The 27,084-nt window shown below is 42.2% G+C and overlaps 2 protein-coding genes across 3 annotated transcripts in view; one reads left to right on the forward strand and one right to left on the reverse strand.

Annotated features, from left to right (window-relative positions):
- Positions 1 to 15,375, reverse strand: part of CMPK1 (cytidine/uridine monophosphate kinase 1) — a 33,814-nt gene extending 18,439 nt beyond the window's left edge. The window contains exon 1 of the mRNA XM_059689669.1: positions 15,139 to 15,375. Coding sequence (XP_059545652.1) covers positions 15,139 to 15,309 — 171 coding nt within the window. The 5' untranslated portion in view covers positions 15,310 to 15,375. The remainder of the gene's footprint in view (positions 1 to 15,138) is intronic.
- An 11,327-nt stretch (positions 15,376 to 26,702) lies between these two features.
- STIL (STIL centriolar assembly protein) overlaps positions 26,703 to 27,084 on the forward strand; it is a 48,748-nt gene continuing 48,366 nt past the window's right edge. Inside the window, exon 1 of one of the 2 annotated variants that reach the window (XM_059689671.1) lies at positions 26,703 to 27,043. The gene's annotated coding sequence lies outside the window, so the exon portion shown is untranslated. The remainder of the gene's footprint in view (positions 27,044 to 27,084) is intronic. The other variant, XM_059689672.1, reaches the window with a different exon arrangement.

Here is a 27,084-nt window from a genome sequence, read left to right on the forward strand (position 1 = left end):
CTCTCAAGGACACTACCAAGAAAATTAAAAGATGGGAGAAAATATTTGTAAATCATATCTGAATAAGGGACTTCTAGCTAAATTATATAAACAATTTTACAACAATAATAAAAATATAAATAACAATAAAAAATGGGCAAAGACAACTTTTAAAATACAATATTCAGGGTGAGGGGGGTGCAAGGACAAAGGATCCAATTAGACATTTCTCCAAAGAAGATATACGAATGATTAGTAAGTACAGGAAAGTTGCTCAACATCATTAGTCATCAGGGAAATGCAAATCAAAACCATAATAAGATACCACTTCACACCCACCAGAATGCTTCTTAAAAGTAACAACAAAGAACAGATAAGTGTTGGCCAGTACTTAAAGAAACTGGAACCCACCCATCTTGCAGGTGGGAATGTAAGATGGTGGGGCTACTTTGGAAGTCAGGCAGTTCCTCAAAAGGTTAAAAATGAAACTTCTGCACATTATATACCTGATATGGGCTTAATATCCAGAATATATAAAGAACTTGTATAAGTCAAAAACAAAAAGACAAACAAAAATTTTAAATGGCTCAAGGACATGAATAGACATTTCTCCAAAGCAGTTATACAAATAGCCAACAAGTAAATGAAAGATGCTCACATCATTAGGGAAATGCAAATCAAAGCCACAATGAGATACCACTTCGCAATACTAAGATGGTTAGAATTAAACAAACAAATGGAAATGTTGGTGAGGATGTGGAGAAAATGGAACCCTCTTTGCACACTGCAGGTAGAAATGTAAAGTGGTTCAGCTACTGTGGAAAACAGTTTGGTGGTTCCTCAACAAGTTAAACAGAATTATCATATGACCCAGCAATTCTACTCCTAGCTATATACCCAAAAGAATTGAAAACAGGGCCTCAAACAGACACTTGTATGCCAACATTCATTGTAACATTATTCACAATAGCCAAAAGTTGTAGTAGCCCATGCCCAATAACAGATGAGTGGATAAGCAAAATGTGACATATACATACAATGAAACATTGTTCAGCCATAAAAGGAATGAAGTTCCCATACATGCTAACATGGATGAACCTTGAAAGCATTATACCAAGTGAAATAAGCCAGATACAAAAGGACAAATACTGTTTGATTCCACTTATATGAAGTATTGGAAATAGGCAAAATCATAGAAGCAGAAAGTAGATTAGAGATTACTAGGGGCTGGAGGAAGAGAGGAATTGGAAGTTATTACTTAATGGTATAGAGTTTCTGTCTGGGTTGGTGAAAAGTTTTAGAAATAGTGGTAGTTGCATAATGTTATAAATGCAATTAATGTCACTGAATTGTATATTTAGAATGGTTAATATGGCAATTCCATGTTTTATTTTGCCACAATTTTTTAACAATTAATAATGTAATATAATAAATCATTAAATCATACTTGAAATGGGTGAACTGTATCTTTTGTGAATTGCTATATTTCATTCATTTTTTAAAATTTACTTATTGACTTTTAGAGAGAGAGAGGAAGGGAGAGAGTGAAGGAGAGGGAGAGAAAAAGAGAAACACTGATTTGTTGTTTCACTTATTTATGTATTCATTGGTTAATTCTTGTATGTGTCCTGACCAGGAATGGAACCGGCAACCTTGGCATATCCGGACGATGCTATAACTAACTGAACTACCGAGCCAACGCCTCAAAGTTATTTTTTAAAATATATACATTTTTTTATTTTAGAGAGAAAAGGAGAGGGAGAAAGAGATAGAAACATCAATGATTAGAGAGAATCATTGATCAGCTGCCTTCTGCACATTCCACACTGGGGATCCAGCCCGCAACCCGGCCATGTGCCCTAACTGGAAATCAGAGGCCCACACTCAACCACTGAGCAACACTGGCCAGCCTCAAGTTATTTAAAACAAAAACAAAAACAACACAGAACACAATTTCTGAAAAATCCGAAACAACAAAATCTCCAAAGTAGAGAATTAAATAATGTACCTAATCTATAGATTATGATATTGTTATATGGATTATATGGTAAAACATTTAACATGTAATACGTTTACAACTTTATAAGTGAAAAGTAGGTTTTCGGAGAGTATGAGCCTAATAAAAAACAAAATGTCTGGAAGACTATACCCCAAAATTCTGATTATTGGTGGTTTTCTCTGGATGACAAAATTACTAGTAGTTTTTTACTCTTCTAATTTTTCTATAATGTATGTGTACCACTTATATAGTAAAAAATGAAGCAAAATAAAAAGTATACACATCTTTAATAATAGGACAATTAAGGTATATATACGTATTAGCTATAACACTTTCTGATCATTAAGTCATTTGGCATCTAATAACCCATTTTAAATATAATTAGCATTTATACTATAAACTTCTCCTTAAATCCACTTGTCCTTTCTAGAATTCTTAAATGTTCAGTTAACTACAAACATTTTCTCTAAGTAGAAAAATCTTTCACATTCAATACAATAGAAAATGTCATACCAGATTTTTAAAAATCTGTAAACTGTTTAGTGAGTAATCATTTTTTTATGCTGTAGTAAACAATGGGAATAGAATGCTCCTCAAAACTACTTTTCCAAATTACTCTTTCAATTCTTTCCTATAGATCTTTTCTAAAAATAAATAAATAAATGTTACCATGAACATACTTACTGAGTGCCACGTTCTGTGCTAAATACTGTAGAAGCATGATCTCATTTCATCTTTATAACAACCCAGTGAAGTTAGCATTATTATCATCACTTTACAAATGAAGATACAGAATCAGAAGTTAAGCAGTACAGTCACAGGTGGTGGACTAAGATTCAAACAAACATCTGACTTCAAAGTCTACATTCTTTTTAATATTATGCTATATTGTAAGAAAATTGGCCCTAATATCCCATTTCTTAAATCTTTTTAATGAAAAACCACATACATACACAATTTTTCTATTTCAAAAAACTTATTTCTTCTCCCGCCTTTACACATTCTTTGTTAACATTCTGAAGTTCTATGAAATATAGCAGGAATTTAGAACTACAATTCCTTGTTGCTCTCATTCATACAACACAGAATGGCAAAGAAGATACATATTCATAATGATTGGATAATTTGCCTCGAGTGAGCCTACATTGGATTGTATGGTATATAACACTGACATCTAGGATACAGATCTGTTTTAGGGCTGACAAGACCACCTACTTCCACACCCCTCATTTTACAAAGAGGGAAATTGAGATAAGCTGACTTGCCAGTTAGAGCAGAGAAAACTGGCACTTGAAACTAAGTCTCCTGACTTAGTGACTCTACTCCTCCACAGTGGGTCCCTGAGGTAATTCCTAGGTGACAGATATGGAGGCAGTCTTTTTCCCTCAAGCTACTATTACCTTTGAATACAGAATCCGCTGGTGGAAATTAAAAAGGAGACTCAAAGCTGATGGACTTGGTCATTCTGTTGTATCCTAGGATGGAGATGTGATCAGGAACTTTATCCATACACAAAGAGCCAAGCATATTCGACCCACCATTCAGCCAGATTACAACCATCCTTGCTTCATTTGCTTTATTTTTGCCATTCTCCACTTCTGATACCATTTCCACTTTCCACTTGTCTCACCCAATAATCATTAATTAAGTAGCAAATAAGATTTTTCCACCATTTAAAACCTAATTACATAATCAAAACATCATCTGGGCTGTCTCTCTATACCCAGTAGACACAATAGAAATTCATGTTATTATCTACCTAACCCTAAATCATAAAGGTAAGTCCTATAGATCAAGTTAAATACAATACTTTCCAATGGCAAACATCAATGACTAATACATTATGGAAGTTCCAAACAGGGCAGGGAAACAGTCTTTTCTGTGCCTCAAGTTAGGCATATTTAATTGCTTGTTGATAGAGAACACAATATAGCTTAATAATGAATGGAACCAACTTATGGGTCTTCTGGAGAAGAGTGATGGAAATCAGGCATGGAACATATCATTTCCTGGAACCCAGTCCCTCAAAGTGAAAGTTTCTGAGAATGATAGTTAAGAACAGATGTTTTTTCCTTTACCAATATGATGTTTTGTTAGTTTCGTTAACCAGGCAACACTGTCAGCAAACAATAAATATAGCCAGTTACACCTGTTCTTTATTAGGTTCTAAATGCTCTTATCACATGTTCAGTCTGTAAAAATGTTCTTGATTTGTCAGGTTAAAGTAACTGAAATGATAGAGCAAATACATTTTCATATGGCAACTGGGCTAAAAGTATTAGCTTTTAAGGTTAACAAAAGTTAGTGTGATCAGGCCAACATGACACAAAGAATAAGAGAGTTCTCCCGTCTCCACCCTTTCTACCTTGGTCAAAAAGTTCTACTACTAGAGCAACTTCTCTGAAAAACTCTTAGTTTCAATTCAGAAAGACAATCATTAAAACACTGGAACTTGCTCTGGGTGAGTCGGTGAGTGAATGTGAAGGCCTAGGACATTACTGTACACTACTACAGACTTTATAAACACTGTACATTTGGACTACACTAAATTTGCAAAACATGAGATTAAATAAAGCACAGGAGAAAATAACATAACCAAGACATGCTGTAAACATGAGATGTGGGAGGCTGCTGCTCACACAGCAAACTTTTTTTAATATAAGTAGAAAGAATAGACTCTAAAATAACAGTAAAAACAGTATGTGCTATACTTTTATACGACTGGCAGCCCAGCTTTGTTTAGACCAGCATCACCACAAACAGAATGGCTGTATCACCAGGCAATAGGAATTATTTGATTCCTAATAAATAATATTATGAGACCGCCAACACATATGTGGTCTGTTGTTGACTGAGTGCCATTATGTGGTGTATGACTGTATATATCAGAAACAAATTTTGGTCATCTAAATCACCAAATATATATATTTCTTATAAATTACAATATCACAGAGAGACAAATAATTATAAAAATAAAGGGTGAACTGCAAACTGATAAATGTTATAAAGAACAACAGAATAAAAAACTGCTAAATATTGAAAGATAAATATCACATAATCTCACTCATTTGTGGAATATAATGAACATTATAAACTGATGAACAAAAATAGATACAGAGACAAATAAGCATCAAACAGACTGTCAAACTTCAGTGGAAAGGCGGTAGATGGGGGTAAGAGATCAAACAAAGGACTTGTATGCATGCATATAAGCATAACCAATGGACACAGACACTAGGGGGGTGAGGGCATGTGCTGGGGAGGGGGCGGTTGACTGAGGGAGGTCAATAAGGGAAAAAGGAGACATATGTAATACTACATGCAATACTTTAAACAATAAAATAAGAATTTAAGAAAAAGATAAAAACAAAACAAAAAAAACTGGTAAATACTATAAAGGACAACAGAATTACAAATGGATAGATGTGATGAAGTGCTCTGAGAGCATATAGTAGAGAAATCTGACCTTGTCTAAACGTGTGAGGGCCAGTTTCAGAGGAAACTTTTGCTCGTGGTTCCCGAGCTATATGCCAAAGTGCCTGGAGTACAGCAGCAAATTCACAAGAGTGCCCTGGGTTTAAATTTCTAAGGGAAATAGTAATATTTGATGTCTGTTAGATAGCATGTGAACTAGAAGCTCAGGGTAGTTCAATTTCAATGTTAGATCATGGCACGTTCTTTTTGAAGACACATCTCTGTGATGCTAATTTTTTGGTGGACAGTTGCTGTGATAAAAACTAGCACCACATGGAAAAGGAAATGAGGATGGAAGTGTCCAATCTGATTCCAAGGTATGAGACACTACAGTGCCCAACAGGCATTTACATCCCATTAGTAAGTAATTGTGGAAAGAAAATTGCCACTTTTTGTTTTAAATAATATGTATTATTTCTTCAAACAGCTACTAAATTGTTAGAAAATATTTATTAAGTACTAGAGGCCCGGTGCATGAAATTCATGCGGGGGGGTGGGGGGGTTGTCCCTCAGCCCGGCCTGCACCCTCTACAATCTGGGATCCCTCTCGCAATCCAGGACTGCTGGCTCCTAACCGCTGACCTGCCTGCCTGCCTGATTGCCCCTACTTCTGCCTGCCAGCCTGATAGCCCCCTAACTGCTCCCCTGCTGGCCTGATTGACGCCTAACTGCTCCCCTTCCAGGCTGATTGCCCCCAACTGCCCTCCCCTGCCGGCCCGATCACCCCCCAACTACTCTACCCTGCTAGCCTGGTTGCCCCTAACTGCCCTCCCCTGCAGGCCTGGTCCCCCACAACTGCCCTCCCCTGCCAGCCTAGTTGCCCCTAACTGCCCTCCCCTGTAGGCCTGGTTGCCCCCAACTGCCCTCCCCTGCAGCCCGATCATCCCCAATTGCCTTCCCTGCTGGCCTGTTTGCCCCCAACTGCCCTCCCCTGCCAACCTAATCGCCCACAGCTGCCCTCCCCTGCCGGCCATCTTGTGGCAGCCATCTCGTAACGTCGTCACACGAGGGCATCGCGCGAGGGCGTGATGCCACCTAGGCTTTTATTATATAGGACTAGGGGCCCGGTGCACGAAATTCGTGCACTGGGTGTGGGGGGTGGGGGAGTGTCCCTCAGCCCAGCCTGCCCTCTCTCACATACTGGGAGCCCTCAGGCGTTGACCCCCATCACCCTCCAATCGCAGGATCGGCCCCTTGCCCAGGCCTGACGCCTCTGACAGAGGTGTCAGGCCTGGGCAGGGGACCCTCATTTCCCCCCATCACTGGTTCTGCCCCCAGCCCAGGCCTGATGCCTCTGGCCCAGGCATCAGGCCTGGGCAGGGGACCCCCAGACCCCTCCGATTGCTGGCTCTGCCCCTTGCCCAGGCCTGATGCCTCAGCCAGAGGCGTAGACCCCCATCACCCTCTGATCGCCTGATAGGCCCCTTGCCCAGGCCTGACGCCTCTGCCAGAGGTGTCAGGCTTGGACAGGGGACCCCCATCTCCCCCCGATCACTGGCTCTGGCCCCCGCCCAGGCCTGAGGCCTCTGGCCCAGGAATCATGCCTGGGCAGGGGACCCCCATCTCCCTCTGATCGCTTGCTCCACCCCCGCCCAAGCCTGACGCCTCTGACCCAGGCTTCAGGCCTGGGCAAGGGGACCATCATATCCCCCCAATCCCCGGCTCAGCCCCCCACCCAGGCCTGATGCCTCGGCCAGAGGAGTTGACCCTCATCACCCTCCGATCACCAATCACCGGATCGGCCCCTTGACCAGGCCTGAGGCCTCCGGCAGAGGTGTCAGGCCTGGGCAGGGGACCCCCAGCTCCCCGCGGTTGCAGGCTCCGCCCCTGCCCAGGCCTAACGCCTCTGGCTGAGGCGTCCGGCTCGGGCAGCGGGGACCCGCAGCTGCAGCAGCCCTGCGATCGTGGGCTCTGCTTTAGGCCCACGCAAGGGACCCCTAGCTCCCGGGACTGCCAGCTTCGACCGTGTCCAGCTCCCATCGCTGGCTCCACCCCTACTTCCTGCTATCACTGGCCAGGGCGGCAAAGGCGCCTGATTCTCCGATCATGGCTGGGGGGTTTCCGATCACTGTCAGTGGCAGGGGGCTTCTTCCTGCTTTCCCTTTCGCCTCCCTGCATTGTGCCTACATATGCAAATTAACCACCATCTTGTTGGCAGTTAACTGCCAATCATAGTTGGCAGTTAATTTGCATATAGCCCTGATTAGCCAATGAAAAGGGTATCGTCGTACGCCAATTACCATTTTTCTCTTTTATTAGTGTCGACTAGAGGCCCAGTGCACAAAAAATTGGACACTCGGGGGGGGGGGGGGTCCCTCAGCCTGGCCTGTGCCCTCTTGCAGTCTGGGACCCCTCGGGGGATATCCACCTGCTGGCTTAGGCCCGCTCCCCAGGGGATCGGGCCTAAGCTGGCAGTCAGACATCCCTCTGGCAGCCCAGGAGCCTTCAGGGGATGTCCACTTGCCAGCGGGGAGCAAGCCTAAGCTGCAGTCGGACATCCTTAGCACTGCTGAGGAGGTGGGAAAGGCTCCCGCCACCACCACTGTGCTGGCAGCTGGCAGCCTGGCTTGTGGCTGAGCAGAGCTCCCCCTGTGGGAGCACAGTGACCACCAGAGGGCAGCTCCTGCATTGAGCGTCTGCCCCCTAGTGGTCAGTGTGTGTCATAGTGACCAGTCATTCCCAGTGGTTCTGCTGTTAGGGTCAATTTGCATATTACCCTTTTATTATATAGGATTGTTTGGATCTAATTTAATAAATAGAATTATTAGATACAGTATTTCTTTTGGACTAGCATGGTTGTGAAAATATTTACTGAGATGCTAAGGAAATCTTTAGCCTTTGGGAGTCTCTGTATTAAGCTAAGATGTAAAGGATGAATAGGCATTTCAAACACCAGTAGAAGGAGCAAAGGACAGAAAAGACAGGGTTCCCAGTCTTAAAGACATCATACTCTAGTTAAGGAGGCAAAACTAAAAGATAAAAAGTTTTAAAACAATTTACTGTTTAATATTTGCAAAAATATTTCATAACTTTTCTCATGAAATTACATGGTGTGTGTCTATTTCCACTCAAAATTGAGAACCCCTCGCCTAGAAACTTATATCCCTGCACACAGATACAACAGTTTGCATTCAGGGAGTATTTCTGGGTCAATCGCACTTCCTTTTTTTCTCCAGTAGCAATTTTATAGCTTTAGCCTATGTTACGCTTTTCTCAGAAATGAAACCTCCAGCCCTGGCCAGTGTGGCTTAATGGTTGAGCATCGACCTATGAACCAGGAGGTCAAAGTTCGATTCCCTGTGAGGGCACATGCCCGGGTTTCGGCTCGATACCCAGTAGGGGGGGTGCAGAAGGCCAATGATCAATGATTCTCATCATTGATGTTCCTATCTCTCTCCCTCTCCCTTACTTTCTGAAATCAATAAAAATATTTTTTAAAAAGAAAAAAAACCAGGTTTCACTGTATTTGCAATTTAAATATATATATATATATATATATATATATATATATATATATATATATATTGATTTCAAAAAGGAAGGGAAAGGGAGAGAGAGATAGAAACAGCAATGATGAGAGAGAATCATTGGTCAGCTGCCTCCTGCACACCCCCTACTGGGAATCGAGCCTGAAACCTGGGCATGTGCCCTTGACTGGAATCGAACCTGGGACCCTTCAGTCCACAGGCCAACGCCTTGTCCACTGAGCCAAACAAGCTAGGGCTGCATTTTTATTTCTTAGTGATTTCAAATTAGAGAAGATTAACTTTCCCAACTAGTATGTAACTTTGGTAACTTAAAATAGAAAGGCAAAAAGAATGAGGAAGCTTTCAAAAGTAAGGATAGTAATATCTGAATATAGTCATTCCTCCAAGTTCTTAACAAAAAAGTCCTGTTACAACCACTTTTAATGAAAAGGTGGTGCTTCAGAAGAGTCAAGAATTCTGTGGACTATATCAGAGATAATTTAAACTTCCTTAATACAAAGCAAAACAAACAAACAAAAACCTATCTCTTACTCCACCTTATCCCATCAAAAAGAAAAAGGCCTCTTTTTAAACAAGTTTAATGTCCATTGGATCTTCTCATCTAGTTCCTTCTATGAATGGTAATCTGCTTCAGGGATTTGTAATCAGGAGCTTGGAAATTTTAGAATGCTCAGATTTTCACAACCATACCATTTACTCACTGAGAGTAAACAGAAATGCTACACAAGAAACTTGAGTAAGACAGAGCTAGGTTTCCTTCAAAACCTTCTATCTAAAATTGGGAGAACTAACTGCGACTTGGGCGCCCCCTGGGGATCAAATTTAAAAAATGTTTTACATCTCTAGTTTAGACTGTATCCTCTAAAAATATTCAAAGAGCCCACTGGTATGGCCCAGTAGTTGAGTTTTGACCTATGAATCAAGATGTTACGGTTAGATTCCCAGTCAGGGAATATGCCCGGGTTTCGGGATCGATCCCCAGTAGGTACCGTGCAGGAGGCAGGCGACCAATGTTTCTCCCCCTCTTCCTTCCTCTCTGTAATCAATTTAAAAATATATTAAAAAATCAAAACGTTCAAAGAATACTTATTAAGCACCTGCTGAGTGCCAGGCACAAAGTTCAACACCTGAGACACAAAAATAAGTAAAATCAAGTTTCTGATTTCTACATGCTTAAAGTCATTATCACCCCAGTCTAAGGACAGTAGGTAGGATTACCAAAGTATGAGTTACCCGCAAAGCTTGGACGTTATAACACAGAAGGTAAGAATTTTGTTGGGGTGCTATAGAAAGCAATTTGGCATGGATATATACTTCAGTATAATTTATTTATGTAAGAAAAATGTTCACCATCTTTAAAAGAGTTGGTTTAACCATCTCTGCTTGCTAACACATGCAAAATTGCAGTTCTTATTTTCAAAGAGGTTATGGCAGCATAATTTTTCTTGAGTCAAAACAATATAAATAAATTTTAATTTAAAAAACTCAAAAATAAGGCAGTATCCTCATCATGATTTTTTAGTAACAAGTTATTTCACAACAACTCTACTCTCACTAACTCTAAGAGGATTGCACTGATTTTAAAAATGGCTAATTTTCGGGGGAGAACCAAGATGGCGGCATAGGTTAACGCCGGAGTTTGCTGCTTTGAACAACTACTTCAAAAGTGAAACTAAAAGACGGAACGGACATCACCCAGAACCACAGGAACGCTGGCTGAGTGGAAGTCCTACAACTAGGAGGAAAGAGAAACGCATACGGACACTCAGAGGAGGTGCAGTGCTGAAGTCAAATTCTGAGGTGCGGAGTGCGCTGAGCGGGCTGGCGGCGGAGGGCCCGGTTGGCGTTTTCAATCGGGAGGGAGTCGCAGACTCTGAGCTCCAGATCCAGGCGAGTCTTTAAGGACCCAGACTCAAACGGGAGAAGCGGGACTGTCTGGCTTCGGTCAGAGCCAGTGCAGCTTTCTCTCCGAGCTTTGCAGCGGGTGCTAGGACTCAGAGGGGCAGAGCCCCTGGGGACAGGACTGAGAGCAGGCATAACTGCTCTCTCCGGCCCACCCTGTTGATCCTGGCGACCCCCCCTACCCAAGCCCTGCACAGAGGCATTTGCCGGATAGCCTCAGGCAAAGGCTAGATTAGCACCTCCCTAGAGGACAGAAGTTCTCTCACTGCTGACACAGCTGATTCTCATAGCCACTTGGCCTGGAGGTCAAACCCTCCCTGATATTAGCTACAACAATCAAGGTTTAACTATAAGACTGCGAACAAAGACCACTAGGGGGTGCACCAAGGAAGCATAACAAAATGCGGAGACAAAGAAACAGGACAAAATTGTCAATGGAAGATATAGAATTCAGAACCACACTTTTAAGGTCTCTCAAGAACTGTTTAGAAGCCGCCGATAAACTTAATGAGATCTACAAGAAAACTAATGAGACCCTCAATGTTATATCGGGGAGCCAACTAGAAATTAAGCATACACGGACTGAAATAACGAATATTATACAGACTCCCGACAGCAGACCAGAGGAGCACAAGAATCAAGTCAATGATTTGAAATGCGAGGAAGCAAAAAACACCCAACCGGAAAAGCAAAATGAAAAAAGAATCCAAAAATGCGAGGATAGTGTAAGGAGCCTCTGGGACAGCTTCAAGCGTACCAACATCAGAATTATAGGGGTGCCAGAAGATGAGAGAGACCAAGATATTGAAAACCTATTTGAAGAAATAATGACAGAAAACTTCCCCTACCTGGTGAAAGAAATGGACTTACAGGTCCAAGAAGCGCGGAGAACCCCAAACAAAAGGAATCCAAAGAGGACCACACCAAGACACATCATAATTAAAATGCCAAGGGCAAAAGACAAAGAGAGAATCCTAAAAGCAGCAAGAGAAAGTAACTCAGTTACCTACAAGGGAATACCCATACGACTGTCAGCTGATTTCTCAACAGAAACTTTGCAGGCCAGAAGGGAGTGGCAAGAAATATTCAAAGTGATGAATACCAAGAACCTACAACCAAGATTACTTTATCCAGCAAAGCTATCATTCAGAATTGAAGGTCAGATAAAGAGCTTCACAGATAAGGAAAAGCTAAAGGAGTTCATCACCACCAAACCAGGATTATATGAAATGCTGAAAGGTATCCTTTAAGAAGAGGAAGAGGAAGAGGAAGAGGAAGAAAAAGGTAAAGATACAAATTATGAACAACAAATATGCATCTATCAACAAGTGAATCTAAGAATCAAGTGAATAAATAATCTGATGAACAGAATGAACTGGTGATTATAATAGAATCAGGGACATAGAAAGGGAATGGACTGACTATTCTTGGGGGGGAAAGGGGTGTGGGAGATTCGGGAAGAGACTGGACAAAAATCGTGCACCTATGGATGAGGACAGTGGGTGGGGAGTGAGGGCGGAGGGTGGGGCCGGAACTGGGAGGAGGGGAGTTATGGGGGGGGAAAAAGAGGAACAAATGTAATAATCTGAACAATAAAGATTTAATTAAAAATAAATAAATAAAAATGGCTAATTTTCAAAAACAAATTGAGTATGAAAGGGCACAGAAAATAGAAACAAATAGTTAGAAAATAAAACTAAATTGAAAAAGACCAGTACAAATAAAAGGGAAAAGTCAAAACTAAAACCCCTCAAACCTTTCCTTCCCAGTTCAGAACACTTTCAGAAGATACCATATCAGATTTGCCCTTCCTTCCTCGAGATCTGGGAAAGCATGTAGTAGAGGTAGAATTCCTCTTCAGAAAGAAAAACAGGTACAATCTTCCCTCCAGTCACACTCTTGTTCCTAAAAGCAATGCCCCATGACATCAGAGGGTCAGATAGTTGTAGGTTCTGTAGCCAGGGCTCTAAAATGTACTTCTGGCAGCCTGAGTTGGAAATCAATGTACTTTTCCCAACGAAACAATTCTATTTCAGCCATATTTCAGAGCTCCTATGAGCTAAATTAGCATTGGCATGATAGTTGGAAAATTTAACCTTGTTTAAATTACAATCTTTTGGGATTCAGCTATTGTTTGCCTATATAATAAAATATTCAATCAAAATACAAGGGACTCATAAAGAAAAGAATAAAAAAACCTCTAATTTAACTGACCACAGACTTCCATTGTTTGTTTCATCAACTGGGGGACAGCAATTACTAAATTATAAACTGTTTGGAATCTGTAGACATCAACTTAATGTTTATGGCAATTGGAATCAAGAGTAACTATTTTCATGGAAGATAACAGTTTAAAACAGCTTAAGCTCATGTAACTGCTTAAATCTTAAAGAATAGGATAATAAACTATAAAACATATCTCATCAGGGAAATCTTGTAACAGGTTTAAAATGTCATCAGCCCTTACTGACCATAAATAAGAATAAATACTAGTTATAGAATGTGGAGATTATTTTTAAACCAGTGCAGTAATACGGGTATTATTAGTTGGGGTGTGGGCAGTTAAAGCCACTTTAGGATTCAGAAACAAAATATTTAAATGCATTCAAATATAATGGTCCTAAGTTTTAAAAAGTTAACACTACTACGAAGTAAAAATAACCAATCTCATAAATTAAGTACAGGAAGTCTAACACTGAGAAAGAAATTATTTGCATCTATGTGTGCCAGAGATTTTACTTCATTTAATATTCACAAATACCATACTAGGTAGAAATTAATTCCCCCTTTTTACAGAGAAACTCAAGCTAAAAGTAACAACTTGTCTGGGACTAAAGAAACAGTAAATGGCACATAGACTTTGACCCCACATCTGTTTCTTAAGTCTTTGCTCCTTCCTCTATCATGCTATGTACATATGAGTCATTTCATACATAAAACAAAAGCTTGAGATCATCCAATTGCCCACTTGTCTTCTAAAGAGTAAAAAGAACCATCAAAAATGAGAAAAATACTTATGTATTTTTTTGGTTGAGTTAGTTCCACTTTTACCCCTAAAAATAGTCAATAATGATAAATGCAGCTATAGGATATATAATGAAGTAGATGTCACCATCCGACTTTTTCTGGATGTTCTTTAGAGAATAATATATAGGACAGGAGTGAACGGTGTGCACACAGAGGGAGAGGAGTAGAGGCCCAAAGCTAAAAGAAGCCATATCATGCAACAGGGGAGGGAATTCTATCAGTTCTGTGGCAACACTTTTGTTGGTCACCGAGTTTCACAGGGACTCAGTGTTTACAGCACGCTGGTCGCCTCTTACGTTTCTATGTATCTTGTTTTCCTTCTCTCCCAAATAGTCCCCCAGACTCTCCAAGAAGCATTTCTTAGTGTCAGCGCAGGTAACCAAGTATCTGTTTGAAAATTGTTAACAGAATTGAAATGGTAAACTTATCACCACTTGAAGAAAAAAAGAATTAGAAAGTAACACAATTTCACAATTCCAGAGTTGGACGGTATTTTATACTGAGTTTAAAACTGGGTGTACAGCCTCTTAAGTTCTAGAGGGGGCAACTGAGACTCGGGGGCAGTGACCTGGCCGTGGACTCAGCGTGAGCTGGCAGCAGGGCCTGAGCTTGACGCTCAGAACTGGGCTCCACGGCTTTTCCAACCACACGAGCTCGGGCTGTCAGGGCTGGTACTGCCAACTGAAGGGGCCAGAACGCGCCACTGGCGGGCAAAAGAACACCTATCCTAACAGCCTGTCCGCCGGGATTCCTTTCTGGGCTGATCAGTTGCGGGCTTGCGGTTCAGAGAGCCCACGGGGAGGGGCAGAGTAGAAAAACCGGTCTCTTCTTCACCCGGCAGCTGTGGGCGCACGACGCCTCTGACCTAAATCCGGCTCCCGCTGCCTTCACCTACTCCACGCCCAGCGACACGCTGACCTCTGCGCTGAGGGCCCCCGAAAGCTGACCCTCTCGGAGTCCCTCTCCCAGCCCACTCTCAAGACGAACTTTGTCCCAACATATAAGGAAAGAGGGGCGCAGGAACAAAGCGACCCCAGGGAGTCCCCATCCATTCCCGGCGCCCCCCGAGGCGGGCGGACGTGGACTACCAGTCCCGACGTGCCACGCGCCGGCGGACCCTCAACCACCGCCACGCGGGTGGCGCGACGGTCGCCGGGATTCGTAGTCCGCGGCCCCGCGGCTCCGAGGGGCGCGGACCTCCGGGCGCGACAGGACAAGCCGGCCCGGCGTCTGGTCAAGCCTCCAGACCGCCAGCTGCCTGGGCCTCACCTCGACGATGCGGGCGCACTGGGTCCCTTTGCCGGCGCCGGGACCGCCAAGAACGAACACGACCAGCGGCTTCATGAGGCGGTGAGGGCAGAGGAAAAACGGCCGGCGGGTCACCAGCGGGAAACGAAGACCCAGGTCGTGCAGCAGCCGGCGGCCGCAGCGATTCAGCATACACTGCGTCTCTGACAGCAGCCCGGCCGGCTGAGGCGCGGGGCGGGACGGGGCGGGACAGCAGAAGGGGGTGGGCCAAGCCGGCGCCCGCCACGGCCCGCCGCCAAGGCTGCCGGGGCGTCCCGGTTTCGGCCGGAAGGGGAGGGGCTCCCACTGCTCGGGGGCGGCGGCGCTAGGGCTCTTCCTCGGCGGGGCGGGGCCTCCTCCAACCCTCTCCTTCGTCCGCTCATTTATTGGTTCGATCCGTGGATTCTTAACCTGGTGCAGCCTGTGTCAGGCCCGTGCTGGAGTCTGGTGCGACACTACGGGAGAGCAGAACCTGTTGTCTCTGTTCACAAGGAATTTAAGTTCCAGTGGGGAGGCAGCCGACCTGAGCAAGTCAACACACGAATAAGTAAATAAATGCAAACAGCAACAAACAAAGAAAAAATAAATACAAATAGCAATGTGAGCTTTGAAAGCATAACAAAGGATGAATGTAATTTGGGTAAAGTAGTCAGAGAAGACCTCTGAAGAGGTGACATTTAAGCCAAGACGTAAGGATAGGAAAGAGCAAAATCAGGCAAAGACTAGATTATAGTGTCCCACAAAAACAGAAAAGGGGGCCCTAACCGGTTTGGCTCAGTGGATAGAGCGTCGGCCTGCGGACTGAGGGGTCCCCAGGGTCGATTCTGGTCAAGGGCATGTACCTTGGTTGCAGGCGCATCCCCAGTAGGGGGTGTGCAGGAGGCAGCTGATTGATGTTTCTAACTATCCCTCTCCCTTCCTCTCTGTAAAAAATCAATAAAATATATTTTTTTAAAAAACAGAAAAGGTGTGCAAAAACCCCGGCGTTAGAGAAGACAGACCAGAAGTGTATGAATGACAGGGAGAACAGAAGGTGGAAGAGTTAGACTGGTGGCAGGTCATTCAGGCCCTTTAGTTATGGAAAGGAGTTTGGATTATAGTCCAATTGCACTGGGAAGCTCTTTAATTATAACTCCATTTCTCTGCCCTCTGCATGAAGGAAAAATCTTAAGAAAGAAGAAAAGGAGTCTAAGGAATGAGTCTTGTATCACAGACCTTTAAAAGTTGGAGAGAGGAGGAGGAGCCTGAAAAGGAAGAGCCAAAAAAGGTAGGAGGAAAACCATAAGAATGTGGTGTTCCAGCAGAATATCTGGAGTAGGATTTTGATGATGCATTGGTGAACATTGTGTTATACTAATAAATTGGACTTGGCATCAGGGAGAATTTAGACTTATGAACTCTATGGTGTCACCCAAAGCAGATCACACACTATATTTAATTTGAAACTAGATTGAAAGAGGAGTGCATAGGTGAAGACAATAGAGAGAATAAGGGTCAAGTCTTAGTTTATTAGGATGTCATTAGAAGTAATAATGTCTAATATGGTAGCCACTAGCCACATAAGGCTAAATTAATTATGTTAAATACAATTTAAAAATTCATTTCCTCAGTCATACTAACCACATTTCAAGTGCTCAATAATCACATGTAGCTAGTGGCAATTGTACCGGACAATGTACATACAGAACATTTCCATCATCACAAAATGTTCTATTAGACCAGGGGTGGGCAAACTTTTTGACTCGAGGGCCACAGTGGGTTCTTAAACTGGACTGGAGGGCCGGAACAAAAGCATGGTTGGAGTGTTTGTGTGAACTAATATAAATTCAAAATAAACATCATTACATAAAAGGGTACGGTCTTTTTCTTTTTTAGTTTTATTCATTTCAAATGGGCTGGATCCTGCCCGCGGGCCGTAGTTTGCCCACGGCTGTATTAGATAATACTGTACTAGAGCTTCTATTTAAGCTACTAAGATTGATATGAAAGAAAGGAACAGAGGTAATCCCTTGAGAAGAAAAATCACATGGGTTCCAAAGGGCACGGGAAGGGCCTTAGATTACTTAAAAGAACTCAGAGAAAACGAAGTTCATTTATAATAGGAGTTGGAGGAAAGGTATAGTTACAAGAAAGTTTGAAGATAAGGAAGCATTCCTGTCTGATAACTTTATTTTCTCAGTAAATAAAAGGCAATATCAGCTGAGGGTAAAGAGAAGGGAGTCGGGTGTTTGAGAAGACAGAAGGTATGAAACAGACATCTTTGAGAGTGGAAAATTGGTGTTCTAAAGAAAACTAATCAGCAGGACTGCAGAGCAACATTAGGAACTCATTTGGTGGCTGAGTTCGTCAACTATCAAAGAGAATCAATTAGGTATTCCAAAAAGGATTTATTCTGGAAAAAGAAAGGATTGTAACCCAGTATGTACAGACATAGCAGCATGTGCACAAACTAATCATGAGTTAGTCCCTCAGTCAGGCTGGGACTCACAACCTCAGCATCACCCACAAGCGCTCCTCTCTGACCTTTGGGTTAACACTGACTATGCTAAGAGATTGCACTGTTCTAGAGCTTCTTCCCAGGTTCTAGAATCTAGCCCCTTCCACAGGCCCTACCTATTGATTGATTATATGCAGGTTAAGGTCTCTGTCATAAATTTTATCAAGATCATGGATTTAACCCTTAGCCGGTTTGGCCCAATGGATAGAGTGTCGGCCTGTGAACTGAAAGGTCCCAGGTTTGATTCCAGTCAAGGGCACATGCCCGGGTTGTGAGCTCAATCCCCAGTGGGGGACTTGCAGGAGGCAACCGATCCATGATTCTCTTTCATCATGGATGTTTCTATCTCTCTCTCCCTCTTCCTTCCTCTCTGAAATCAATAAAAATATATTTTTAAAAAGAGATCATGGATTTAAAATATTTGAAGATGTTTGACTGTTCAGATGCAGGCATAGAGAAGACAGTGTTGAGTTTAGCCAGGGTAGGAGTTTTGCCAAACAAGCACAACAGAAGGAGAAAGGACCAAGAGGGTATTTGCAACAGAATGTTTATGATGATGTTTGTGAGCTCAAACCATATAGAAAGCATTTGGTAACCGGAAGTGTTTAGTAGTGTGAGTAGTTTTGTGAACAGAGAGAGGAGACACATGGAAGAGTTTTTCAAAAACACGTATCTTATCACACCATGTAGTCACATGAATCCAAGGAGGCTAGGATTCATGAAAGACACCATGCCTCTCTGATGCTTGAACATTTAACTCCTTCTTAGCCTTATAATAGTGCTCCTACTCCTTGGTGGTGGCAGAGAAACAATGAGTCCCACCTAAATGCAGACAACAGACCTTCAATAATAATATGACTCCATAAATATATATTGAATAAGTGGATGTTACCCAGTAGAGGGCCATTCCTTATCTGAATTCATAGATTGAATCCATAGATTAAATAAATTGAATGAATATATATTGAATGTCCACTATGTATCAGGTATTTGACTTACATTACATTTTCTGAAGCTACAAGAGGTATCCTCAAAACCCACTCCTACCTATATGTGTTTATTTATCATCAAGTACATTTCACTTACATTACCATTTAATAATCATTACAATTATAATATCTGTAGAGATTTCTGGGCCAGGATTTGCTGTCCTGGACATCAACCCTCTAATTGTTGGATCATGGAAAGTCATTGATGTCCCAGGAGAGGAGTGAATGGTACACAAAGTGCTCTTATATACCAACCCATATGAAAATAATTCAGTATTTTAACCATCAATAGAGTCTTACAAGTTTTGTTGGCTAAACATCAGCCTTGCCTTATAAAATCCTTGTAATGCTGTGAAGTTAGTACTGTCATTTTGCAGATGGAGAAACAAAGCCAGAAAGTGGAAATACTTTAAGACCACATAACTAGTAGATAGCAAAGTGAATTTCAAACTCAGCATGTACGGCTTCAAAACCTGCATTCCTTACTATGCTGCTGTAAAAAGGAAGGAACTCTTACCATTTGCAACGTCATGGATGGAACTGGAGAGCATTATGCTAAGTGAAATAAGCCAGTCAATAAAGGAAAAATACCACATGATCTCACTCATTCGTGGACAATAGAGACCATTATAAACTTTTGAACAACTATAGATACAGAGGCAGAGCTGCCTCAAACAGATTGTCGAGCTGCAGCGGGAAGGCCGGGGAGGGTTGGGGGGCAGGAGGTAGGGGGGTAAGAGATCAACTAAAGGACTTGTATGCATGCATATAAGCATAACCAATGGACATAAGACACTGGGTGATAGGGGAGGCTAGGGGACTGTCTAGGGCGGGGGGATAAAATGGATACATATGTAATACCCTTTGTAATACTTTAAGCAATAAAAATTAAAAAAAAAAAAAAAATCAAAAAAAAAAAAAAAAAAAAACCTGCATTCTTTCTCTACAATACTGCCACCTTAGGAGATAAAAAGTTTCATATTCACAAAATCCCTTTAAAGTTAATGTTATTACAGATAAGAAGACTGATTTCAGAAAGAAGTATAACAAGAGGTATCCTCAAAACCCACTCCTATCAATATGTGTTTGTTTATCATCAAGTACATTAGGTCTTTTGGGCATATATTCAATGCATGCATACTATTCCCATATATAGTCAAGTTCCTAGAAAAGTCTGTAAGAGCTTCAGAAATAGGGCTTCGTCACCATTTATTTGTCCTATTGATCATAATTGCCCTTTAGAGATAGATCATCTGTTCCCATACTTCCACTTTCCCATTCTTCACCACGCCTCTTTGCTGGTATATGCTATTCATTTTCCAGGATTCAACTCAGATTTTACCTCCTCTAGGAAACGCTCTCTAAATTTTCAAGACTGGGTTAGGTGCCCCTCTTTTGGGCTTTTACACATACCACCTCCCCACTTACTGTGTCCCTTGTTTACTTCTGTTGTAGCACTGTGGTGTATTGTGTATCTCCACACTAGATTTACAGATCCTTGAAGGAAGGGACTAGGTCTCATTACTCTTTATACAGTATTACAATGTATTAATTGTTGTAACATGACTCACTGGTATGTGTTTTTTTGTTAATCCTCACCTGAGGATATTTTTCCCACTGCTTTTCAGAGAGAGTGGAAGGGCGGGAGAGAGGAAGGAAAGAGAGAAAGAAAGAGAAACAGTGATATGAGAGAGACATATTGACTGGTTGCCTCCTACATGCACCCCAACTGAGGCCTGGGAGTGAATCTACAACCCTGGTACATGCCCTTGACCGGGCATTGAACTGCACGCTGATGCTCTAACCACTGAGCAAGGTCATGATTCACTCTTTTAAAGGAACTCCAAGGTTCTTGGAAGATTTAGACTAGAAATAAAGATATGTTACAAATAATACCGCAGAAATACAAAAGATCCACTATGGATAGCTATATACCAAAAAAGTAGAGCTAGAAGAAATTGATAAATTCCTAGAAGCATACAACCTACCAAGACTGAATTATGATGAAATAAAAATCTGAACAGATAGATTATTAGCAAGGAGATGGAATCAGGAATCAAAAACCTCCCAACAAACAAAAGTCCGGGACTGTCAATGTCCTACATCCCACACGGTTCAGGGTTTGGGATCTGGAGAAGGGGCTGCATGCAAATGAAAGAGATGAGACAAGAAATAATAATTTGGAAATATTGGGGGCCAGGGGAAAGAACTTCCACTGGTGCCCAGGCCTTGCCAACCTTTTATTCAATTTTGGATACATATCTAGCTCTTAGGCATGTAATTGCGGTAATAGACAGACTATCTTAAAGGTCAGTAAATATTAGAAAGATTTACTCTGAGAATATTTGGTCAGGAAATAGCTTGAGCCCTCATTGTCTGGACTAAACAATCGGTGCATAGCTCTAGCCCTTGCCATGGGCTCAAGGTTCACCAGGTTCTGGGATCCTTGTTTACTCTTCTCTGATAGTGAAGACACGGGACCTGACATCTTCACTGGTGAATTCTACCAAACATTAGTACCAATCTTTCTCAAAAAAAAAGAAAAGGGGAACTACTCAAACACATTTTATGAAGCCAGCATTACCATAATACCAAAACCAGACAAGGATGCCACACACACACACACACACACACACACACACACACAAATATTACAGGCCAATATTCCTGATGAATTTAGATGCAAAAATCCTCAATAAAATATTAGCAAACAGAATTTAACAATACCTTAAAAGTATTTTATACCATGACCTACTTCTTATTCAATATAGTATTGGAATTCCTAGCCAAGAGCAATTAGAGAAGAAAAAGAAATAGGCATCCAAATTGGAAGGAAGCCCAGCCAGCATGGCTCAGTAGTTGAGCCTGTGAACCGGGAGGTCATGGTTCCATTCCCGGTCAGGACACATGCCCGGGTTACAGGCTCCATCCCCAGTGTGAGGCATGCAGGAGGCAGCCAATCAATGTTTCTCACTCATCATTGAGGTTTCTATCTTTCCCTCTCCCTTCCCCTCTGAAATCAATTAAAAAAAAATATTTTTAAAATATTTTTAAAAATTGGAAAAGAAAAAGTAAAACTGTCACTATTTGCAGATAACATACTATTATACATAGAAAACCCTAAAGATGCCATAAAAAAAAAAGTTAGAATAGGCAAATTCAGTAAATAAAGTTGCAGGATACAAAATCAATACATAATGTTTGAAAGAGAACAATCCCATTTACAATTACATCCAAAAGAATAAATTACAATTTCACCAGGGATTTGAAAGACCCAAATACTGAAAACTATAAGACATTTTAATTAAAGAAGACACAAATAAATGTAAAGATATTCTGTGCTTATAGATTGGAAAAATTAATATTGTTCAAATGGCCATACTACTTAAGGCAATATACAGATTCAATGCAAATCCCTATTAAAATCCCAATGGTATTTTTCACAGATATAGAACAAACAATCCTAAAATTTGTTTTGAACCACAAAAGACTTCAAATAGCCAAAGCAATCTTGAGAAAAGAATAAAGCTTGAGGCAGCACACTCTCTGGTTTCAAACTATGTTACAAAGCTATGGTAATTAAAACAGGATGGTATTGTCATAAAAATACACACATAGATCAATGAGACAGGGTAGAGAAACTAGAAATAAACCCATTTTCTTATAACAATATTTGTGCAACAAATTTATATAAATTCACATATGGCCATTTAATTTACAACAAAGGAGCTAGTTTTCTTGAATACAAAATTAGGATGATGGTACATTAACTCAAATTAGCAAAAACTTTCAGTGAATTTACTGGTGTGTGTTATTTACTTATTCTAGTCTTTTTTTTTTTTAAACATGTTTTATTGATTTTTTACAGAGAGGAAGGGAGAGAGATAGAGAGTTAGAAACATCGATGAGAGAGAAACATCGACCAGCCGCCTCCTGCACACCCCGCACTGGGGATGTGCCCGCAACCCAGGTACATGCCCTTGACCGGAATTGAACCTGGGACCCTTCAGTCCGCAGGCTGACGCTCTATCCACAGAGCCAAACCGGTTTCTAGTCTTTATTTCAAACAACTTATTCTAGTCTTTATTTCAAACAATCCAAGCTTTAAAAAATAAGTAAAATAAGTCAACATGAGTTAACACATAAATTGTTATTGTCACCTCTAACAAGAGGCTTAAGAATCTATAAGGAAGTTTGCATAAATTGACAGATTAGCAATTCCCCTTAAAAATATGATGTTCCTTAAAAGTGAAATTGTAGTTATTTTTAAAAAGCAATCAGCTTAGTTCAGAAGTGTAAATAGAGGAAGGGAAAGTTGGGTGTTGGAGAAATTTAGTAAATGAGTAGCAGAATTGACAACTGATTACAACTTCCCTGTTCCTGGTGATAACAATAGCTCTTTAATTCCCAGAGCCAGCCTATTAACAGGAACGTCAGCATTCATAACATTAAACATTTACCTGGTCTAATCATAAGGCCATGTCACATAGATAGTGACTAAAAAGGAAAATGAAAAAACAAAAAATGAAGACAGTTGATATGTTAGGATATAGACTTTTGGATGATTCTCTTTTCATTTGCAATTTTTTCTTATAACATTGTGCAACAAATTCATACAAATTCATATGTTAAAAAGCGTATCATAGTTCACTGTGAAGAAAATTAAAGAACCTGCAAATTTGAAATATAAAACTGGTAGCTTTTCTCTGTTAAGGCCAATAGCTATAACAAGTCCATAGTGTCCTAAAATGACACTATGACACAAGAATTTGTGCACTCAGGGGGGTCCCTCATCCCGGCCTGTGCCCTCTCGCAGTCTGGGACCCCTTGAGAGATATCCACCTGCTGGCTTAGGCCCGCTCCCCAAGGGATTGGGCCTAAGCTGACAGTCAGACATCCCCCTGGTAGCCAGGGAGCCCTCGGGGGATGTCCACTTCTCAGCGGGGAGCAGGCCTAAGCTGCAGACATCATTAGCGCTGCTGAGGAGGCGGGAGAGGCTCCCACCACTACTGCTGTACTGGCAGCTGGCAGCCTGGCTTGTGGCTGAGCAGAGCTCCCCCTGTGGGAGCACACTGACCACCAGGGGGCAGCTCCTGCATTGAGCATCTGCCCCCTGGTGGTCAGTGTGTGTCATAGTAACCAGTCATTCCCAGGCGTTCTGCTGTTAGGGTCAGTTTGCATATTACCCTTTTATTATATAGGATAGAGGCCTGGTGCATGGGTGGGGGCCGGCTGGTTTGCCCTGAAGGGTGTCCCGGATCAGGGTGGGGGTCCTGCTGGGGTGCCTGGCCAGCCTGGGTGAGGGTCCGATGGGTGTTTTCAGGCTGGTCACACCCCCTTCAGGGTGGGGGTTCCCACTGGGGTGCCTGGCCAGTCTGGGTGAGGGGCTGATGGCAGTTTGCAGGCTGGTCACACCCCCTTCAGGGTGGGTGTCCCCACTGGGGTGCCTGGCCAGCCTGGGTGATGGGCTGATGGCTGTTTGCAGGCTGGTCTAGCCCCCCCCCCCCCTGCCTCAGTGGGGATCCTCACCCCATGGAGGTTTGGCCAGCCTGGGTGAGGGGCTGATGGCTGTTTTCAGGCTGGCCACACCCCTTTAGGGTGGGGGGTCCCCACTGGGGTGCCTGGCCAGTCTGGGTGAGGGGCTAAGGGCCGTTTTCAGGCTGACCAAGCCCACTGGCAACGGAAGCTCCCACCCTCTTCTTTTTTTCTTTTTTCTTCTGGGATTTATTTACCTTCTATAATTAAAACTTTGTTGCCGTCACTGGAGCTCAGAGCCGGCTCCTGCTCGCTCCAGCTTCATGGCCACGGCCGGCTAAAAGCAGGTATCTGGGGTTTATTTACTTTCTATAATTGAAACTTTGTTGCTTTTAGAGGAGCTCAGAGTTGGCTGCGGCAGGCGGGAAGTTGGCTTCCTCCATCACTGGAGCAATCAAGCCTCCTGCTTGCTTCAGCTCTGTGGCTGCTGGCCGCCATCTTGGTTGGGTTAATTTGCATATAGCCACTCTGATTGGCTGGTGGGTGTGGCTTAAGGTGTAGCAAAGGTACAGTCAATTTGCATGTTTGTCTTTTATTAGTGTAGATAGGGATTAAAGAATAGCATAGCATGTATTCTGTCTATTTAAACTGGCTTGCAATCTAATAATAATACATATTTGCTTTGGATTATTACCTCTTATTACCCTGTCTATAAAATTGTACCTTATTTGTTCTATGCTTGTCATGTCCTTCCAATTCTCCATTCATTCCACATTGCAGGAAGCTTACTGTGTAGTAGGTCCTTGTTAAAGCATTTGTAGATTTTATTTCAATAAGTAAAGTCCTAAAATTTAGCTTACTTTTTCTCTTTATTCAACTGAAATAGCATCTACACTATGCATATCGTTAAATATATACCCTGCTTAAAGTCCAATAGTAATAAAATGTTTAATTGAAGTTCTTTTTTTTTCTTTCTTTTTTTTTTATTAGTTAAGGTATTACAAATGTGTCCTCATCCCCTCCATTAACCCCCAACCTTCCCCCCCACCCCCGCCCCGCACACTCATGCTCCCATCCCCCTGTTGTCCATGTCCATTGGTTTGGCTTATATACATGTATACAAGTCCTTCTGAAGTTCTTTTTAGTATTTGAGTTATTAAACAACAATAAGATATTTTATTTTGTTCAATAAATAGCATATGCTTCAACTCTCCTCTTGCTTTCCCTTTTTTCTTTTTAACCAAACTTTATTTTTTATAGCAGTTTTAGATTCACAGAAAAAATGAGAATGTAGTACAAGTTTCCATGTACCCTATATACACACAGCTTCCCCTATTATTAATATATTTAGTATGGTACATTTATTACAATTAACAAACCAGTATTGCTACAATATTACTAAAGTCCTTCATTTATTTAGATTTTCTTAGTTTTTAAAGTAGTGTTATTTTTCTGTTCCAGGATCCTATTCACCATCCCACATTAAATTTAGTTGTCATATCGCTCTAGGCACCTTGATTAGTTTCTGGCTTCCCTTGCTTTTGATAACTTTGACAGTTTTGAGTACAGGTCAGGGATTTTATAGGCTTCCTCATGATTGGAATTGGTCTGATGTTCTTCTCGGGACTGAGATGTAGGTTATTGGAAGGAAGACAATAAAGTGCCACTTTCATCACAGCATAAGTGTACATACTATCAACATGACTCACCACTAATGTTAGTCTTGATTATGTAGCTGACATATATTGGTCAGATTTCTCCACTGTAAATTTACTGCCCCCCACCTCCCCCCAATCCCCTTCCATACTGTACACTTTGGAAGGATGTCACTATGTCCAGGATTAGGGAATTATGTGTTATGCTTATCCTTTCGTTTTGTCTAATCCATATAATCTTACATTTCTCTTTCCGGTATCTTAAAGTAGTTCTAAAGAAAATTAGAGGAAAGTAAGTGGCATTTCAAATCCTGACTCACTAGCTTGTGCGATCTTTAACCCTACTTTGCGGGTTAGCACAATTGTGTAAGAAAATGGCCGAGAACGCCTAATTAACCAATACTGTGGAGATACCTATGAATTGTCACACCAGTATTAATACCATAGGCCACATAATATACACATATGCCATATATACCACATGCCATTAATATATGAAGAAATTTTTTTAAAAGATGTTTGTTATGGAAAAGAGAGGGCGTTTCTTAGGAAAACACTGAGAGAAATCTAACTTCCTCTTTTGCCCATTCAAGTAAAGGGCTTCTCCCGCTTCTAGTCGCGGAAAGACGACAAAGGAAGCGAGCACTTCCTCCGCCAGGCTCATCTCGGCCAGGCTGGGCTTTTCATTGCGCGTGTGCAAGGCCCGTCCCACCCCGGAACTTAATCGTTTAAGAAAATCAAGTGTTTAAATCCTCCGGAACCTGATCCTGGAACCCCGGTGTCGACCTCATTTCTCCAAGGAGGCTTGGGATTGGTCGAACGCTGTCCGTTTCGGGGCGCTGATTGGCTGGTGCCCAAGTCCGTCGCGGAGAACGTGCGTAATGCTTCTAGCACCGCCCCTGCGCCCTGATGGGTCGGGTTTCTGACCAGTCAGCGGGCGCGGCGCGGGTTTCGGTTCGACGAGCTAGTGTTTGCCGCCTCAGTTCCCGCGACCCCAACGTCTCAGGGCGGAGTCGGTGGAGGCGTTTCCTGGAGTCCACCTCTGTTTCGGCTCAACAAACAGATCCGGCCTCAGCGGAGGTGGCGGTGACTCGGCTTCATGCTTCGCCTTCCACTTGAGAGGCCGAAGCGGGGACCGGAGAAGGACCCCGGGCGACGTTCAGGACCCCGCGTTGGGTTCAGCCCTCCAGGAGCCAGGGCTGACTCCGTGACGGGGAACTAGGGGGAGAAATAAGCGGATCGCGGATTCCTGGAACATCATTTTTGCTTAGGTATGTGAAAGAGGTTTCCAGTGCTGTTTATAGTTGTTTTC

The sequence above is a fragment of the Myotis daubentonii genome, chromosome 3, assembly GCF_963259705.1.
Source record: "Myotis daubentonii chromosome 3, mMyoDau2.1, whole genome shotgun sequence".
Taxonomy (NCBI): Eukaryota; Metazoa; Chordata; class Mammalia; order Chiroptera; family Vespertilionidae; genus Myotis; species Myotis daubentonii.